The sequence below is a fragment of the Ailuropoda melanoleuca genome, chromosome 4, assembly GCF_002007445.2.
Source record: "Ailuropoda melanoleuca isolate Jingjing chromosome 4, ASM200744v2, whole genome shotgun sequence".
Lineage (NCBI taxonomy): Eukaryota > Metazoa > Chordata > Mammalia > Carnivora > Ursidae > Ailuropoda > Ailuropoda melanoleuca.
The window spans coordinates 12888672-12906967 of record NC_048221.1 but is presented as its reverse complement, the minus strand read 5'-3'; the positions used below and the strand labels follow the sequence as shown (position 1 = coordinate 12906967).

At 55.6% G+C, this 18296-nt stretch overlaps 1 protein-coding gene across 1 annotated transcript; it reads right to left on the bottom strand.

Annotated features, from left to right (window-relative positions):
• Positions 1–453: 453 nt before the first annotated feature.
• Positions 454–17869, bottom strand: MAP1S (microtubule associated protein 1S). The gene is made up of 7 exons (XM_002912795.4): positions 17722–17869; positions 16334–16435; positions 14783–14865; positions 13820–13960; positions 10802–13154; positions 2886–3121; positions 454–2051 (listed from the first exon to the last, which is right to left on the bottom strand). Exons 1-7 carry the CDS (start codon positions 17843–17845, stop codon positions 1896–1898), a joined length of 3195 nt encoding a protein of 1064 aa, XP_002912841.2. The 5' UTR covers positions 17846–17869; the 3' UTR covers positions 454–1895.
• Positions 17870–18296: the final 427 nt, after the last annotated feature.

Here is an 18296-nt window from a genome sequence, read left to right as displayed (position 1 = left end):
CCTGAGCCGAAGGCAGACGCTTAACCGCCGTGCCACCCAGGCGCCCCTGAGACGTCTTGGTTTTCTTTTTCTTTTTTAAATATTTTATTATTTACTTGACAGAGAGAAGCAGACTCCCTGCTGAGCCGGGAGCTGGACTCGACTCGGGGCTCGATCCCAGGACCCCGGGCTCATGACCTGAGCTGAAAGCAGACACTTCACTGACTGAGCCACCCGGGCTCCCCTTGGTTGGTTTTGAGAACTGGCCTTTGGGGCCACTTGTTTTTTCCCTTCTGGTGCTCTAAATTCCCTCTCCCATGTTTTAGGTTTACCAATGAGCCATGAGCCCTGGGACCCCAGGCTCCCATCCTGTACCCCCATAAAAGCAGAGGCCCAGCCAGTGAACACGAGGCTCCGTCTCCGCTCCCCCTCCCCCTCACTCCGTGGCCTTGGGGGTGCTGTGCAATCTCCAGGTCTTGTAAGTAAGAAACCTTTATTTTTTTCCGTTTCCAGATCGGTGTTGCTGAAGGGTGTCTTACAGTCAGAGCAACCACAAGGGCCAGTCCACCCAGACGCCGGATACGGATAGGCTGAGACCTAACCAGTACAACTCCCCCCCCGCCGCAATTCCTATGTTTAAGCCCGACTCCCCATCGGGATGGTGTCTGAGGACATGGGGGCTCTGGGAGATAATCAGGAAGTGGAAGGGGGGTTTGCAATGGGATTCATGCTCTCCTAAGAAGGGGGTGTGAGAGACCGTGCCGCCATGCCCCCTCCCTCTACATGTGAGTGCTGGGCCAGAAGGCAGCCATGTGCCAGCCAGGAAGCGTCCTCACCAAACTCCGACCGCGCCGGCACCCTGACTTCCAGCCTCCAGAGCTGTGAGACAGGAGTGAGTCCGCGGCAGGAGAGCCTTCACAGCCACACGCGTGGTTCACCACCACGTCCAGGGAAGGGAGCCGGGTGGCAAACAGCTCCTCTGGGGCCAACGTCACAAAGCACCACAAACAACAGCTCAATCTACGCACTTCCGGAGGCAGAACTTGGAAATCAAGGTGCCAGCAGGGTTGGTTCCTTCAGAAGGCTCTAGGTGAGGATCACTCCTCACCATTCCCAGCTTCTGGAGGCTTCTGTGTTCCTTGGCTTGCGGCCCCATTGCTCCAATCCCTGTGTCCATCTCCACGAGGCCTTCCTCTGTCAGTGTCACCTCTTTTGTCTTTTATCAGGACACCTGTCATTGGATTTAGGGCCCATCCAGATAATCCCAAGATCCTTCACCTCATTCCATCTCTCTATTCGGTCACACTCAGACATCAGGTGACAGGACAGATGTGCGCTTTCCAGGTCGCCATCTACGCCAGCGCGTGGTACCTTCTCTAACGTTATGTCTAAGTATCCCTAAGTGTGCAGACAGCAGGGAAGGGGGTCCTTCAGGAATTGATGTTTTGTAACCTCTGGGTTTCCAATTCTTCTTTAAGACCTGTCGCATGAGGGTCTCCTGCCGTGGGCATCAATTATCTCTAGAAATGGAGAGGAACCTGTTTTCCAGCTTTGGAGCCCAGAGCCTGGTGTTCAATCTCACCTGGGCCACGGACTGGTGTGTGTGGTGCGGGTCCAGCAGCCGCCCAGGGTTACCAGCTTCCCCACTGGTAAAATCAGCCCCTCGCAGTCAGCAGCACATGCCAGCCGCTGGTGCTCTGCACCAGACAGGCACGCCCTCCCCTGGGGGCTCCTGGGGATCCCCCCCCCGAAACTGGGGGCCAGCACAGTGACGATGACGGCCCTGGACGCTGCCAAGTCTCCTGTCAGCAGAAGGAACGGAGGCCACAGCCGAGTGGGGTACCTGGTTTATTTCTGATGCAGGGGAATCTCAGGCAGCGGCAGACTCCGGGCTGGGGGCGGGCGGCGGCCCAGAACTAGAACTCCACCTTGCAGGCGGGGAAGGCCTCGTCCTGCATGGACACGGTGCTGTTGCTGCCCAGCACCGTGATGCCCAGCGCCTGGTGTTGCGCGTGCGTCTCCTCGTACCACTCGTGCATGGCCACCGAATCGAAGGTGGGGATCAGGGTCACCTGCGGGTGGGACAGAAGGCCTGAGTGTGGGGGGGGGGGGCCGCCCTCTGCCCTCCTGGCCCAGCCCCCTGCTCCACTCCTGGCATCTCAGGCTCTTCTCCTCTGACCATGGTTGATCTGCTTCCCTTCGCCCTCTCCTGGCTGTCTGTAGCTGGCGGCCAGCCCATCCCTGAAGTCCCTTCTCCTCCCCACAGCACCCAGGGGAAGGGAGCCTCTCACAACACAGGAGACCGGGCCTCCCTCCGGCTCCTTGCTTGCACACGCCAGGCTTGCTCTGCCACCACCCTGCGCCCGGGACCCTCCCTGCCGGCTCTCTACAAGCCAGTTCTCTCTACAGGCCGCGGGAGAGCAGGGGCCGCAGGTGTTCCGCGCGAGGCTGGGTGCCGGCCCGCTCACATGCTGCACGGATGGCCAGGGACCTGGAAGCGCCTGCTTCTACCCAAACTTGCCTCGCACTCCAAGGATCTGCTTTGAGGCTTCCTCTGGGGACGACCCCAGCCCCAGGCTCAATTCTCCACTGCGTCAGCTGCACAGACACCTCACCTCTTCCTCCCGGCCAATCACACCAGTCCCGCCCAGCACCCGCACCCCGGCTGCTACAGACAGACGAAGTGGATGCAAGAGGAACACAGTCCTGAGAGCTGGTGGGACCTCTGTGCTTGCCTTTGTTTCCGTGGCCTTGGGGACACAGCTTAGTCTCTCTGAGCCCCACTCCCTCTGTGGGTGGGTGAGGGTCACACAGACCTCAAAAGACGACGTTCAACAGGAAGCCATCACGAGGTGTGGACCCAACCTCGTGCCAAGACTGTCTGGGGCCCTGGGGTGGTCACGCACCTGGAGGTCACGGTCCCACTGCTGCTTGCCAGCCAGCAGTGCATCCAGGACAGCCCGCATGCCCTCTTCCTTGCGCTGGTCCTGGCCACTGATGACATAGCAGAGTGCACGCACCCGCCGGAAGAACTCCTCGTCCACCAGCCGGGCGCTGCTCCCACTGGGCAGGTAGGCCAGGTCGAGGTAGACAGGGGAGCCGGGAGGGGCTGCTGACCCACCTGGGCGGCTTCCAGCTGACCCTGTGGGCAAGAAGGACGGCGTCAGTCCTGAGCTCCTGGGACCAGGAAGGGGCTAAGACCCAGGGCCTGGGAAGGGGCTCCCAGCTCTGCCTACACCTCTCCAAGTGGTTCCCTCCTCAGGAGAAGGCCTGATCTCACTATCTTATAGTTGACAAGCTCTCCCTGGCACGGAGAGTTACTCAGTGAACTCTGCAGATACCCCTGGTCATATCCTTGGAGGCCTGGACCCTCCCTGGCTAGCCCCTGGATGCAGACATACCCAGGGCCAGAGGTAAGGAGGATAGGAAGGGGCAATCAGGGAGGGCTTCCTGGAAGAGGTTTCAGAGCTTCAGCTCCCAAAGCAACCGGTACCTAGAACAATCTGAGGTTTCTGCAGCATCCGTCTGTTCAACTACTCAAGGGGCATTTATCGAGCCCTCCTGGGCATCAGGCACTGCAGACACAGCAGTAAGCAAGAGACACAAAAATCCTTGCCGCCAAGGGCACTGGGGAGATAGAATGGGCGTGGGAGGGACGGAATTGCAAGAGGGAGACCGAGGATGTGGCACGGCTCTCAGAGCTTCATGCATGGCCTTGAACCCAGAGCCTATGCAAAGGGCGATGAGGCCACCAGTCCCAGCTGTGTCTCATGATCAAATGACTGAGGACATACCAGGATCTTAGGCCCAGGAAACTGGCCAGATACCTGATATCCTATGATCATAAACACTGCCCAGCTCAGGGTGTGGGTCCAGAGGGCTGCCGGGGCATTTGTAGAATGAATGAATCCCCCAGCCTTGGGCAAGTGGCATCCCTCACTCATAGCTGGGAACAGCGGTGGTGAGGATCTTAAGACTCAGGAAGAGAAAGCCACCGTGGCTACGGAAGGTGCGAGGGAGACAGGAACTGAGGAGGTGGAACAGCGAAGGGAAGATGAGGGGAGCGTGGGCAGAAGCCGCAGGGCAGGAGGACAGGGGTAGAGCTGGGACCAGCAGCACGGCCTGCTTTCATAAATGCAGTTTTACCAGAATGCTCATCTGGTTACGTCCCAGGCTGCTGTTCTGCCACAGCGCAGAGTTGAGTCGTTGGGACAGAGGCCACCGGGCCTGCAAAACTGAACACGTTTACCTTTTGGCCCTTTTGAGACATAGTGCGCTGACACCAGCACGGACGGTCAGTGTGTCTGAGGCAGTAGGAGAAGGGGACCCCAAGTGGCCAAATGCCCCGGTAGACAGGGCCTCAGATGACTCCAGGTGCCAGCCCTGCCCCACAGGCCTGGGTAGCCACCTGCCACTGTGCTGGGGACCCCTGACCTGCCAAAGCTCACAGGGGCCCACCAGGTGCCTCCCTTGGGGTGTGCCCAAGAAGGACAAGGAGTGGCAGCTCAGGTGGGCACTGAGGCTAGGAACCAATGACAGGCCACCGGGCGCAAGAAGCCAGAGCCACGGTCAGCTTCCAGAGGGCAGGGGCACCCAGGCGCCTGGAACAGGTGGGCAAGCCCTCAGGGACTTGAGCTCAAGTTATGATCACAGCCAACCATCACTGCGGCTCTCCCACCAGCCCCCTGCACTGCCCTCCGCGGTGTCACCACCCACTGAACGTGGCAGGTACGAGCTGAGACGAGCTGGGGTGCTAAACACATGCCAGGCATCCAGGACTTTTTTTTTTTTTTTTTTAAGATTTATTTATTTATTTGAGAGAGAGAAAGAAAGAGAGCACAAGCACGAGCAGGGGGAACAGCAGCAGAGGGAGAAGCAGACTCCCTCCTGAGCAAAGAGCCTGATGTGGGACTCGATCCCAGGACCCCGGGATCATGACCTGAGCCGCAGGCAGGCCCTTCACCAACTGAGCCACCCAGGCGTCCCCGGGCATCCAGGACTTAGTGTGGCAACGAGAAGCGGAACTAGCAAGTAATTTTTCATATCGATGACACGTTCGCACATTCTGAGAGCGCAGCACGCAGGACAGAGTGAACTCAGCAGGATTCGGGGATGACGGCGCAGCAGGAAGCACTGGGAACCTGCCTTCTGACCCAGACGCCGGGACAGTCCTGCTGGCAGCCCCTCCCTGACTTATGGGAGACTGAGAGAACTGGGAACATGTCCTCTCCTTTTCTCCCTCCTGCCTCCCTTCATTTTTTGCTTTTTCCCCATTTGGGAGCCAGACATGCAAGGACTGGGCCGTTCAAAAACCACCGCACTGAATCACTGTATCATACACGTGAAACTCGTGTAACACTGTATGTTAACTACACGGGAATTAGAATAAAAAACTTCATGGAAAAAAAGAAAAGCCACTGCGTGTATTCAGGAGACTTAGGGTAGTCACCACACACACGGGAGAAAGGCACAGGCTCAGAGAGGACTTGAGAAGACCCTCAGTTTCCCCCTTGGATTGACCCCCAGCACGGAAGCAGCACATGGCAAAACCAGAGAAGCCACACAAACCCGCCCCGGGGAAGGGGGAGATCTGGATCTCCGGCGATAACACATGATCAAATTCCAATGTCCAGTTTTCAACAACAGCAAAAATCACAAGACATACAAGGAAACAGGACAAGTAGAGCCTATTCAAAGGAAAAAAAAGGAAAAATCAACAGAAACCAGAAAGGCCCGACGGTGGGCTTACTGGACAAAAACTTTAAAACGATGGTCTTAAAGATGCTCACAGAAAGAAAGGAAGATGTTCAAGAGAACGCTGCATGAACAAAACGGAAACATCACTAAAAATAGAGAAAACATAGAAATAAACCCAAAAGAAATTCTGTAGCTGGGGCGCCTGGGTGGCTCAGTCAGTTAAGCATGATCTTGGGGTCCTGGGATCAAGTCCCACATCGGGCTCCCTGCTCAGAGGGGAGTCTGCTTCTCCCTCTGCCTGCCGCTCCCCCTGCTTCTGCTCTCTCTCTCTCACTCATCTCAAATAAATAAATAAAATCTTAAACTGAAATGAAAAATTCACCACAGGAATTCAGTTCATGATTTGAACACTGATTTTTGGTGACAGGACAATGGCAATTATCAAGTCTGAGGAACACGGAGAGGTAAGACTGAAGAAAGTGAGCAGCGGCTTAAGGGACTTACAGGGCACCATCAAAAGGGCCAACAAACATGTCAAGTCCCAGGAGAGGAAAGGGAAGAATGACTATTTGAAGAAATAACGGCCCCAAACTTTCTATATTTGATGAAAAGTGTTAATATGAACGTCCAAAGAGCTCAACAAATTCCAAGTAGGATGACCTGAAAGAATCCACTGTGAGACCCACTATAATCCGACTGCTGAAAGACAAAGAATCTTTGACAGAAAGCAGAGATAAAGGGGAAGTTTATACCTATGTTTATATATATATTTTTAAAGATTTTATTTATTTATTTGACGGAGAGACGTGAGAGAGAGGGAACACAAACAGGAAGAGTGGGAGAGGGAGAAGCAGGCTTCCCGCTGAGCAAGGAGCCCGATACAGGACTCGATCCCAGGACCCTGGGACTATGACCCAAGCCGAAGGTGGACACTTAACGACCGAGCCACCCAGGCGCCCCTATAAATGTTTATATTTAAAAAGAACATCTCAAAGTGACAACCTTTCAACCCAAGGAACTAGAAAAAAAACAAAAGGAAATCCAAAGCTAGCAGAGAAAAGGAAATAATAAAGATAAGAGCAGAGATTTTAAAAACTGAGACTAGAAAAATACAAAAGATAATCAACAAAACTGCAAGTTGGTTCTTCAAAGAGATTAACAAACTTGACAGCCCTTTAGCTAGACTAAGAAAAAAGAGGAAAGACTCAAATTACTAAGACCAGAAGTAGGAGTGGGGACAGTACTACCGACTCTACAGACAGAAAAAGCATTACGAGAGCATGGTGAACAGCTGTACAACCACCATACTGGATGACCTAGAAAAAATATACAAATTCCTAGAAACACAAAACCTACCAAGACCAAATCGCAAAGAGACAGAAAAGCTGAACAGATTCATTATGAGTAAGGAGCCTGAATCAGTAATTAAAACCCTCCCAGACTTCACGAAGTTTCCACCAAACATTTAAAGAAGAACTAACATCGATCCTTCTCAAACTTTTCCGAAACCACTGAAGAGCAGGGAACACATCCTAACTCATCCACGAGGCCAGTGATACCAAGGTCAGAGAAAGACATTATGAAGAAAACTACAGACTAATATCCCTTATGAACCTTGATGCAGAAATCTTCCACAAATACTAGGAAGCCAGATTCAGCAGCATATTTAAAAGATAGACACTGTGATCAAGTGGGATTTATCCCTGGGATGTATAGTTCTACATACAAAAAAAAAAAAAAAATCAATATAGGCCCACGTTGGGTGTAGAGATTACTTAAAAATAAAAAAATTTTTTTTAAAAGATTTTATTTATTTGAGAGTGAGCAAGAATGAGAGAGCCCAGCATGGGGTGGGGGGGGAACAGCAGAGGGACAGGGAGAAGCAGGCTCCCCACTGAGCAGGAAGCCTGACGTGGGGCTTGATCCCAGGACTCCAAGATCATGACCTGAGCCAAAGGCAGACACTTAACTGACTGAGCCACCCAGGTGCTCTTTAAAAATAAAATCTTAAAAAAAAGAGAAATCAATACAATACACATTAACAGAACAAAGGATTAAAAAAACCCAATCGTTTCAATTGTTGAAGAAAAGACATTAAACAAAATTCAACACTCTTTCATGATAAAAACCCTCAACAAATTAGGAATAGCAGGAAACTACCTCAACATAACACAAGCCATACACCAGAAACCAAAAAAGCCATAGCTCACATCACACTTGATGGTGAAAGACTATAAGCTTTCTTCCTAAGAGCAGAGATAAGGCAAGAATGTTGGCTTTTGCCACTTCTAGTCAACACAGTACTGGAAGTGCTAGCCAGGGCAATCAGGCAAGAAAAAGAAAAGGTATCAGATTGGAAAAGAAAAAACTAAAATTATCTTTGATCACAGAGGATATACTCTTATGTGCAGGCAACTCAAAATTATGGGTGCACGTGCGTGCACACACACACACCATCTGCTAGAATAAACAAATCCAGCCAAGTAGCTGGATACGAAATGAACATGCACAAATCAGTTATGCTCCTATATGCTAAAAGTGAACAACTTGAAAAGGAACTTAAAAAACAATTCTATTTACAATAGCAACAAAAAAGAATAAAATACTTAGAAATTAACCAAGAAAATAAAATATACGGAAACTACAAAACACTTCTGAAAGAAATGAAAAAAGACACAGAAATTCACAGAAAGACATTCCATATTTGCGGACTGGAGGACTTAACTATTCAGTGAGCTGTCGGCACTACCTGAAGTGACCTACAGATTCAATGCTGTCCCGGTCAAAGTGTCAGGGATGGCTTTTTACAGACACAGAAAAATCTATCCTAAAATTCATATGGAATCTCAAGGGATTCTGGAAGGCAAGACAATATTGAAGAACAAAGTTGGGAGGACTCACACTTCCTGATTCATAAACTCACAACAAAGGGATACTAATCAAGACAATGTGGTATTGACAGAAAGACAGATACATAACAAGCCGAGGGAACAGAAAGCCCAGAAATAAAACTTCACATGTATGGTGAAATGATGTTTGACAAGGATGCCAAGACTGGTGCTAGGAAAACTGACATCCACATGCAAAGGAATGAAGTTGAACCCTTATTTAGCACCACAGGCAAAATTTAACTCAATTCATCAAGGAGCGAAATTTAAGAGCTAAAACCACCAGACTCTTAGAACAAAGCAAAAGCTTCACAACATTGGGTTGGCAATGATTTTTTGGATAGGACACCAAAAGCACAGGGGAAAAAAAAAAAGGCAAACTGGACTTTGTGATAATTACAACTTTTGCGCAAAGAACACCATTAAAAAAATAAAAAGGCCACACACAAGATGGGAGAAAATATTCACAAATCATGTATCTCATAAAGGATTACTATCCAGAATAGATACAGAACTCTCATAACCCAACGACAAAAAGACAACCGGATTCAAAAAGGGGTAGAACACCTGAAGAGATGTTTCTCCAAAAAAGATATATATAAATGGCCAACAGTACATGAAAAGATGCTATCACTAATTCGGGAAATGCAAATCAAAACCACCATGAGATACCGCCTCAGACCCATCACGTGGCCACTATCAAAAAAAATCAGAAAACAGTGCTGGCGAGGATGTGGAGAAATTGGAACATTTTTGCATTGTCGGTGGGAGTATAAAATGGTGCAGCTGCTGGGGAAAATGGTATAGCGGTTCCTCGAAAAAAATCCAAAATAGAATTGCCATATGATCCAGCAATCCTTTTTCTGGGAATATACCCAAAAGAGTTGAAAGCAAGATCTCCAAAAGATATTTGCCCAACCGTGTTCATAGCAACGCAACTCAACGGTCGTCAAAAGGTGGATACAGCTCAAGCGTCCATCAGCAGGTGAACGGATAAACAAAATATGGTGCAGCCACATCACGGAGTATTATTCGAACTTGAAAAAGGAAGGAAATTCTTAAAAAAAAAAAAACACAAAAAAAAAAACGGGGGAAGGAAATCATGACCCGGGCTACAGCATGGACGAGCCAGGGAGATACTCCACTAAGTGAAATAAGATACACACGGTATGATTTTACTTACACGAGGTCCCTAGAGTCGTCAGAGTGATAGGAACAGAAAGTAGAATGGTGGGTGCTGGGGACTGGGAGAGGAGAAATGGGAGTTAGTATTTAATGGGGACAGAGTTTCGGTTTGGCAAGATAAAAGCAGGCCTGGAGAGGGATGGCCGTGAAGGTTGCACAACCACATGAATGCGCTTAACGCCGGACCGTGCACTTAGGAACGACTAAGGTGAGGTCATGTCGTGTACATTTCATCACAACTAAGGAAAACTGGGAGAAAAGTTACCACGATACACCCGAGACTGCCAGCCTCAGGCTGGAGTCTGGGGAACTTAGATCTCAGAAAGGTCCCCGCAGCCTGCGCGACAAGGGTGGCCCGCCGTGCCCACGGGTCCCGCAGCAGGGCGGCTCCTGCTGAATCCCTGCTTCCCCCTCAGAGGAGCCCGGAATTTGGGTGTCTGTCAGGCAGTGGGGGCCAACGTGACCAGCTCCGACTAGAAACCCTGGGCGCTCCGTCTCTCATGAGCTTCCTAGGGAAGCCTCACCTCACACAGGTCACCGCGGCTCGCTGCTCGGGCCCTAAGGCACATGGTGCTACCGCGCTGGGAGGCAGTTCTAGAAGCCTGTGCCTGGTTTCCCCCCAGGGAAGCCCCCTCTCCCACCTCTCGCCCCTGGTGCTTCTGTTCTGTATGCTTTTGCTCTAATACAGCTCAGCCATGAGGAGGACTGTATACCGAGTCCTCTGAGCCCATCATCGAACCTGGTAGGCGTGGGCTTGGGAACCTCCACACAAAGGGGTTAAATATACTATTAAAATTAATTTCACCTGTTTTTTCTTGTGTACTGTGGCCCCAGCAAATTCACGATGACAGATAGGCTCTACGTTTCCACTGACGGCACTGCTTGAATGCCCCGGCATTACGAGTGCCTGAACAGTGAGCCAGAACTTAACATTTTATATGAGACACGGAGGCCCAGACAGAGTAGCAGGTACAGCTGAGGCCACACAGCAAGCAGGGAACAAAGACTTGGGCCGGTAACCCACTGCAGGACTCTGGCTCTTGGGTACTTACCAGATGGGCCCCGAGTGGTCATCTTGGGGACTGAGGGCTTTCTGGACAGAGGTGCCCGACCTCCCTTCTCACTGGGCTCGCTCCGGGTGCTGAGTGGCCGACTGGCCCGGTCTCCACCAGCCAGTCCCTTGGTTTTGGCAGTGGTCGCTGGAGTGGCTTTGGAGGTGGCCGTGCTGGGGTTAGGGCGAGCCAGGGACTTCCGGGTACGGCTGAGGCCCTCTGTCAGCCGGGCCTGCTCAGGAGGCAGCATCTCGGGGTCCACCATGCAGATGCTGGGTGGGGTGGGCAGCGGTGGGGGAAACTTGAGGGGCTCGGGCAGTGGGTCGCGGCGAGGGACCCCAAAGCCCTCCATGTCCTCGTCTGAGTCCGCAGTGCCGGGGGCGGCAGGCAGGGGGTCTGAGTCAGACAGGGTGGGCAGGGACTCGCTGACAGATGTGGGTGGCGTTTCCTCAGCCCCTGGAGCGCCTGCTCGCTCCTGGGACCGAGCGCTGCTCTCGGAGCTGCCAGGGGACGCAGGCGCCGGCGCCATGGGCACAGCCTTTCGGTGCTCAAACTCGCAGGGTGACACCAGGCACAGGTCCACGTCGTGCGGGGAGGCTGATCGCCGGACCCGGGGGCCGCGGAGTGGGAGGCTCAGCCCAGCATCCCCTGCGGTGGCAGGCGGTGGCGGCAGCACCTGCTCGAAGGAGACTGACAGGGACTCGTCTACCTCTGTGGAGTGTGGGGAGCCCACCTCTGCGGGCAGGGAGGGCGTGGTCACTGTGGGTGAGGCATCTGGCCCGGCCTCCCCGCCACGCAGCGGGCTCAGCGACAGTCTCCCACCGCCCTCAGCCGGGCCCTGCTGGGCTCCAGTAGGCGAGGGTGTGCGTGGCCTGGGAGTGCTGGCATCCAAAAGCAGCTCCAGCGTCTTCTCCTCCAAGGCGCCGCTGTCCTCCCCGGCTGGGCTCAGCCCTAGCTCCAGGCTGCTCTCCTGGCTGGGTGTGGCCACCAGCTGGGCGGCTGGGGAAGTACAGGCCTCTGTTGGGGGGCTGGCCTCTCCACATCGGAAGCTGGGGGGGCTGCGGGGCCCATTCTCTGCTGGCGGGACACCTGGGCGGGGGGTATTGGGTGCTCTGCGGGACCTGGGGGCTGCCAGGGCACCCGCCTTCTTCACACTGACTGAAGCGGAGGCCGCCCGGCGTACCTCCCGGGGCTGGGTCCGAGGGATGCTCGGCTTGGGGTCCTTCTTCACCTCCCGGGGGACCCTGACTTCTTTCTCAGCCCTGCGGGGGGCCTCAGCCCGAGGTGGGTCCTTCCGGGCCACCCCGGGGCGCTCCTGGGCAGCTCTGCCGGGTGCTGTTGTCCGGCCTTCTCTTCTTAAACTGTCCCGGGAGCCCACGCTTTCCTTGCTCTCAGCTCGTCGAGGCCCCACCAAGTCCTGGGGGGTCACCACGGGCTCCCGTAAGAAGCCCAAGTGCTGCAGGCGGACCAGGCCGTCCAGGAGGCGGGCGGGTGGGGTGCAGCCAGGGAACAGCACGCGCACCACCTTCTCCGTGGGGCCCGCGGGGTGCCACACCAGCAGGGCACACACGGAGGCTGGCGTGCGCTCGGCGCCAGCCGCGGGCGGGTGCAGCACGTACATGTCCAGCCGGCCCACACCCATCTTCTGGAAGAGCACGGTGGGCTCAGCCGGGAGCGGCCCGCGGTTCAGAGTCAGGGGTGTGATGCCTAGCCGGGCCAAGAGGCTCAGGGCCAGCTCCGCCTCGTCCTCGCCGCTCACCAGACGCGAGGCGGCAACGCGGGCGTTGAGGAACACGACCCCCAGGTTGGGGGAGATAAGCCTGCGCAGCCGGTCATCCCCGGAGCCCCCGCCGGCCGCCGCCTCCTCGCGCTCCGCCAGCTTGCGCCGCAGCAGACTGTTGAGGCCCGGGAGGCTGTCGGCGCCCGCATGGGTCACCAGCACGGCGTCCACCCGGTCCAGGTGCCGCACCAGCTTCCAGAAGCTCGACTTGGGGTTGGAGCCACCGTTGACCAGCACGGTGAAACCATTGACGGCGAAGAAGGCAGCGTCGCCGAGGCCGCCGGGGAAGATGTAGCAGCAGGGCCGGGCGAGCCTGAGAAAGCCCACGGACGCCGGCGGCTCGAGCAGCTCAAAGGGAGACAGCGGCTCCAGCGACTCCGCCACATACTCCAGAAACTCACGCAGGCCCTCAGACGCCGGCAGCTGTGCGGGTGGGTTCCACTGCAGCTGGAGTGCGCCGTGGAGGCTGAGCACTTCGGGTGCCAGCTGGGCCCAGTCGCCGAAGGTTGGGCAGGTGATGGTGAGCTTGGGCAGGTCTGCAGGTGGGGGTGTGGATGCCAGGAGATCCCGGATCTGCAGAAGGGCGTAATGGTTAGATGCCTCCAGAGCGAGGCAACATCCAGCCCCTGGGAAAACTAGGCCGGGACACCCCCCATCCTGCCTCCTGGGCCTGGAAGAATCCCTTGCCCAACCCCTGTCAGCCTTAGGACAAAACCCAGCCATCCCCATGGTCCACAGAGATGTATGGTCCCGCCTCACCGCCTGCTTCCCTCCCCCACCCTTTCTCTTACTCTCCCTGCCCCACGGCCTTTGCACTTGCTGTTCTCTTCTACAGCACAGCTCCTTCCTGGGAGACTTTCCACATCGCCTGCCTCCGCATCTGGTTCTTATCTCACCATCATTACGTGACTCTCATAATGGAAAAGGTGACTTACCAGACAGTTTTGCTCATTCGCCCCACCCAGACTAAGGACTCTAGAAAGGACCCTACTCTGCTGGGACCTAGAACCTGGGGTGCCGCTTGAAGTCTCTGGGAGGTCTGCTGATCTACAGGTCTAGCCTCAATCCACACACTGTGGTGGGTGAGGGAACTGGGCCCCAATAACAGAAGGGACATGTGTCACTGGTACTGTTCCACAGAGGAGGAGATGGGATGCAAGGGGGACAGGTCACACGGGCCACACAGCCCGCTGGGGACGAGCCAGGGGAAGCAGGATGAGGAGGAGGTGGCGGCTTACCTCTTTGTCCCCTAGGACCTGGACGAAGTGGCGGGGCGAGAAGCCCCCCGTCTGCAGCAGCAGCTCCCCTGTCTCTTCCAAGCAGGGCCCAGCCAGCACCAGCAGCTTGTGAGGGGCAGGGTCAAGCAGAAGATTCCGGAGCTGTGGGAGAGGAGACGGTGAAAGGCCCTACTCTGTGCAGTGACGAAGCCTGCATCCCCCCTTGGAATGGCCTCCAGCCACAAAGCTACATATAATTGCCCCACCCCTGCCCCCAACCCCAGTACTCAACAGGAAGCTGGAAGGGTACCTTCTGGGCTTCCTGCTGAGCCCTGGACCCCACCCCAGACAAACTCCTGCTGCTCAACCTAAAAAGCCAGGCTCCAGGGCCTTCTCTTCCTAGAAGCCCACCATACCCTTTCTGGACTCCGTCCAGCCCACCTCTCTCTCTGGCCCAGCCTCGATGCCATGGGAGAGAGGGTATCTGTGTTTGGCTCTATCTCCTTCGGAGCTCCTCGAGGGAACAAAATGGAGCATTTTTGATCAGAGGAATCAATCTGTACAAGGGTCTCTAGGAGGGTGTCCTGGGGCTCTATCTTGTTCCTCTTTCCCGTGGGTAACTGGGAGAAAGGCACAGGTGTCCACAAGCCAGACGTACGAAGAAGTCAATTCAGACAACTCCTGGGGCCCAGCCAGGAGGGAGGCACAAGACGCAAACCCCAGTCAAGCCCCACCTCCCTGCCTCCAGACACTCCCCGCTCCGCTTCTTGCTCCCAAGCTCCAGTCTTTCCTGACTTCACCTGCTCCCACCATCGCCCCTGAGGAGGGAATAAGCTACAGCCGACGCCATCTGGGGAGGCTTCCTGAAGGAGGGGGTAATGCTAGTGGGTGTCAAGAGGATTTCAAATAGCACAAAACCAGGGACGCAGGAAGGCAGGATTTAGGATGGCGCCGGTCCCAGCAGACGCCCAGACTGTTCCCTACCTCGTCACATAAGGACTTGTCTGATGGGTTCAGGAGGACCAGGGTCTCCAGCGTGTCTCCGCGGTGGTGCAGGCTCCGCTGGCCTGTGGGAGAATCGGGCGTAGTGAGTTTGGGGCTGGGCCACATGTGCTGGGCTGGGCCGTCCTGGTGTCGAACCCTGCCTCCCTGTGTGCCTGCAGGCAGCCACAAGCCCCTCCATGACTCTGCTCTCCAGGAACCCCAGCCAGGGGGGTCATCTGAGGATCAACAAGCACATAGTGGAGTTGTAGGTCAGGATGAGGCAAGAACAGGAAACCTGCCTTGGCAGGCCTCGCGTTGGAAACAGCAGTGAGAATAGGCCTCCACTGCTCACAGGCCCCAATTCACAGGAGTCAGCCCTATGGGAGATGCCACTGTCACCCCCATTTAGAGGCAAGAAGCCTGAGCCCAGGGAGGGCCAATGAGGTACACCAGGAAGAGGGCAGACATGGGCAAGGGCTCTGAGGCAGGACTGTCTGAGGATCAGGAAGTGGTAGCTGAGGCCAGAATGAGGGGAGCATGGGGGAACATGGGGGAGCATGGGGGCAGGGAGGCCTCCTGGGCCACAAAGGGGGGAGTGGGGGTGATTCTGGAATCTTGCACCCTGGTCTGCTCCCCAGAGCCCAGATATTTCAAAAATGGAACACCAGGTCTGAGGCTGGGGAGACAAGGACCTTTTGGCACTAGTCAACCTTTTATTAGTTTATCACATGCTTATTATCGTGTACGGATATTGCCCCATTCCGGTGGGGAAACCAAGGCATAGAGAGAGGAAGTAGCTGCCACGGTCACAGAGAGCAGATGGGATTTCCAGCCCCCACCCCCTCAATCCTGTGAGGGGTCAGGAAGCCACCAGGAACGGCTAGGACAATGAGGAGAAGGACATTTCCTTCCCCTCCTGCAGCAGCCTAGGGCTGACTCAACAGGCTGGCTGAGGCAAGAGCGGCTGTAGGCGACACCTGGAACCCGCCCAGCAGCTGCTCCATGCAATGGGTCACCCTGGGCCGTGTGGGGCTAGCAAGGTATCCTGACCCCTTCCTCGATCTTTTTTCTTTCCCAGCTCCCCATCTACTGAGCACCTACAGTGCACCCAGCTCTGTACGAGGGACACAGCCACGAGCCAGACACAGTTCCTGCCAGACGGGGTCCACATTCTACCCTCCAGGTCCACTCAGCAGCCCCTCACTTTCCAAGTATCTTCTCACCTTGCCTGGGCCCTTCCCTCCACTTGACACATATCAGCCCCAGATGCCTCTAATCCAAAGAGCCCAGTCTTGGAGGTCTCCCTGTCTCCCGCCCCTCAGCTGCCTCATCTGCAAAACGGTGACAATAATATAAGTTCCTGCCTTGTGTATAGTTGATGACCAAGGGGGTTCGTGCTGGGTCAGGGCCCACCCCTGCTCTGCACACTACATTATTACTGTTGTTTACAGCCATACCCCATGCCTGGCACATAGCTGGCACTCAGAGAACACTTGCCCAGTGAATGAGTGAAAGGGGAGCAGCTGACACATGCAGGGTCTCCAGTCTCACCTTTCACGATGCTGGAGAAGGTGGCAGAGTGCCGGGACACAAAAACCTTGAGCTGCTCATCTAGGTTGCAAATGCCAGGGTCAATGTCCCAGGACCGGATGCCTGTTGGAGGGTAAGGGGGACAGGAGAAGTGATGTAGGGAATCAGCTGGGCTCCCCAGCTCCAAGAATAGTTCAATAACTAGTATCAGGCAGGTGGGAGCAATCCCAGACCCTCACCTCAACCTGACCCCCAATGCAACAGCCTGGAGACTCAGAACCACCCAAAGTGCCCTTGGATCTCTCTGCATCCATGTCAAGGAACCCAAAGCGTAACTCGGCCTTTCACAGAGAAGACTCATCATCAACAAGAAAGCTCCCACCTCCTAAACAGTCATCTCATCTCCATCATCTCCCCAACCCCCACCACTGGTCTCACAGCTCCTCCACCCTGCCAGACAAACTCCCACCTCTTGGCCTTTGCACCAGCTACTCCCACTCTCAGGAGGCCCTTCCCTCTGCCACTCTACCCTTTAGGTCCTCAGCCCTTTGCACTCTTCTGAGCACTCCTGACAGCAGGTGAGCTTAAAACTTGTTCCATCTCTTCACCCACTTTGGGTCCATCCCCCTACCAGACTGTTGGCCCTGTGAGCACAGAGCTGAACCTGCCTGTGGTCGCCACACCATCCCTGCACATAGCGCGGTGGGGAGGGGAGCAGGAGGACCCGGGCACAGACGACTACATTCCCAAGCATAAGAACAGAAGCGTGCGGCTGCCTTCCCATTTTACAGGCGTCAGACCGCAGGCCCTGCCCATCTGATGGGGGGGGGGTGAATGCCCTCCAAACACAGTGTGGGGTGCACCACGCCCGCCAGTTCCACCGTGCCAAGTGGCTGCAGGTGAACCTTGCAGGTGCACCTATGACTCACCTCCCCAGATGCCAAATCCCCTGGGCAGGCCGCGCCCGCCCACACCCCAATTAGCAAGGTCCTTGTGGAGCAACGGAAAATGGGCCCCGGGGATCCGGGACCAGCCTCCCCACACCTACTCCTTCTTCCAGGACGTCCAGGCTGCCCAAACCGGGCGATTCGAGGCCACCCACCCTCCCCCCGGCGGGCCCGTTGGACGGGAAGCGGAGCCGTCGACCGTGTTGCCCAATCCCGCGGATCCCAAAGCCCGGGCCCCTGTCCTGTCCCTGGGCTGCTCCCGAGTCTGGGAGGGGCAGCCCAACCCAGGCCCGGGCGCCGCCTCCTCCGTGGGCACCCAAGGTCTCAGCCTGCGCGGTGCGCCTAACGATGAAGAGGACCGAGCCTCCCGGTCCCTGGATCCCGCCGCCCCCCCCCCCCCCCCTGCCCGNAATGCGCGGCCGCGCTCGCCTCCCGCACCCCGCGCCCCCAGGCCGGCCCGACCTCGTTCAAGTTCCTCCAGCACATAGGCAAGCAGCCCCGAGCACCCGCACTCGCCGCCCACCACGAGCAGCAGCGAGCTCGGCGCCTGGAGCGCCCCGGGGCCTGCAGCCGCTGCCGCCGCCATCTTCGCGCCGCACTGACGCTCCGAGCGCCCACCCCGCTGGCCCCTCCCCTTAAAGGGGCCGAGCCGGAAGAACTGAAGACCCCGCCCGGAAGCCCCCAGCCTCTTGTCTGCCACTGTCGGTCCCTTCAGATCTTGGGAGCTGGCGACGTGAGCACCCAAGTGGTTGGCAGACTCTTGGATCTCCACTTTGGCCACCCTCTCCCAAATGATCATTCCTTCGTCTGTCCGTCCGTCCATTCATACATTCATTCAACAAGCTTTGACTGCATGCCTACCACGTTCTCTCCGGGAACTCATCACATCACGGTGGACCCAATCAGAACCAGGTCCACATGCTCCTAGCTCCCTGGGTCAGGGCTTGAACAGAGAAAAGAAAGATATCTTATAGCTAGGGCTTTGAGGGTTGTGTAGGAGTTTGCCGGGTATGAGCCCTGGGGCAAGAGCATATATG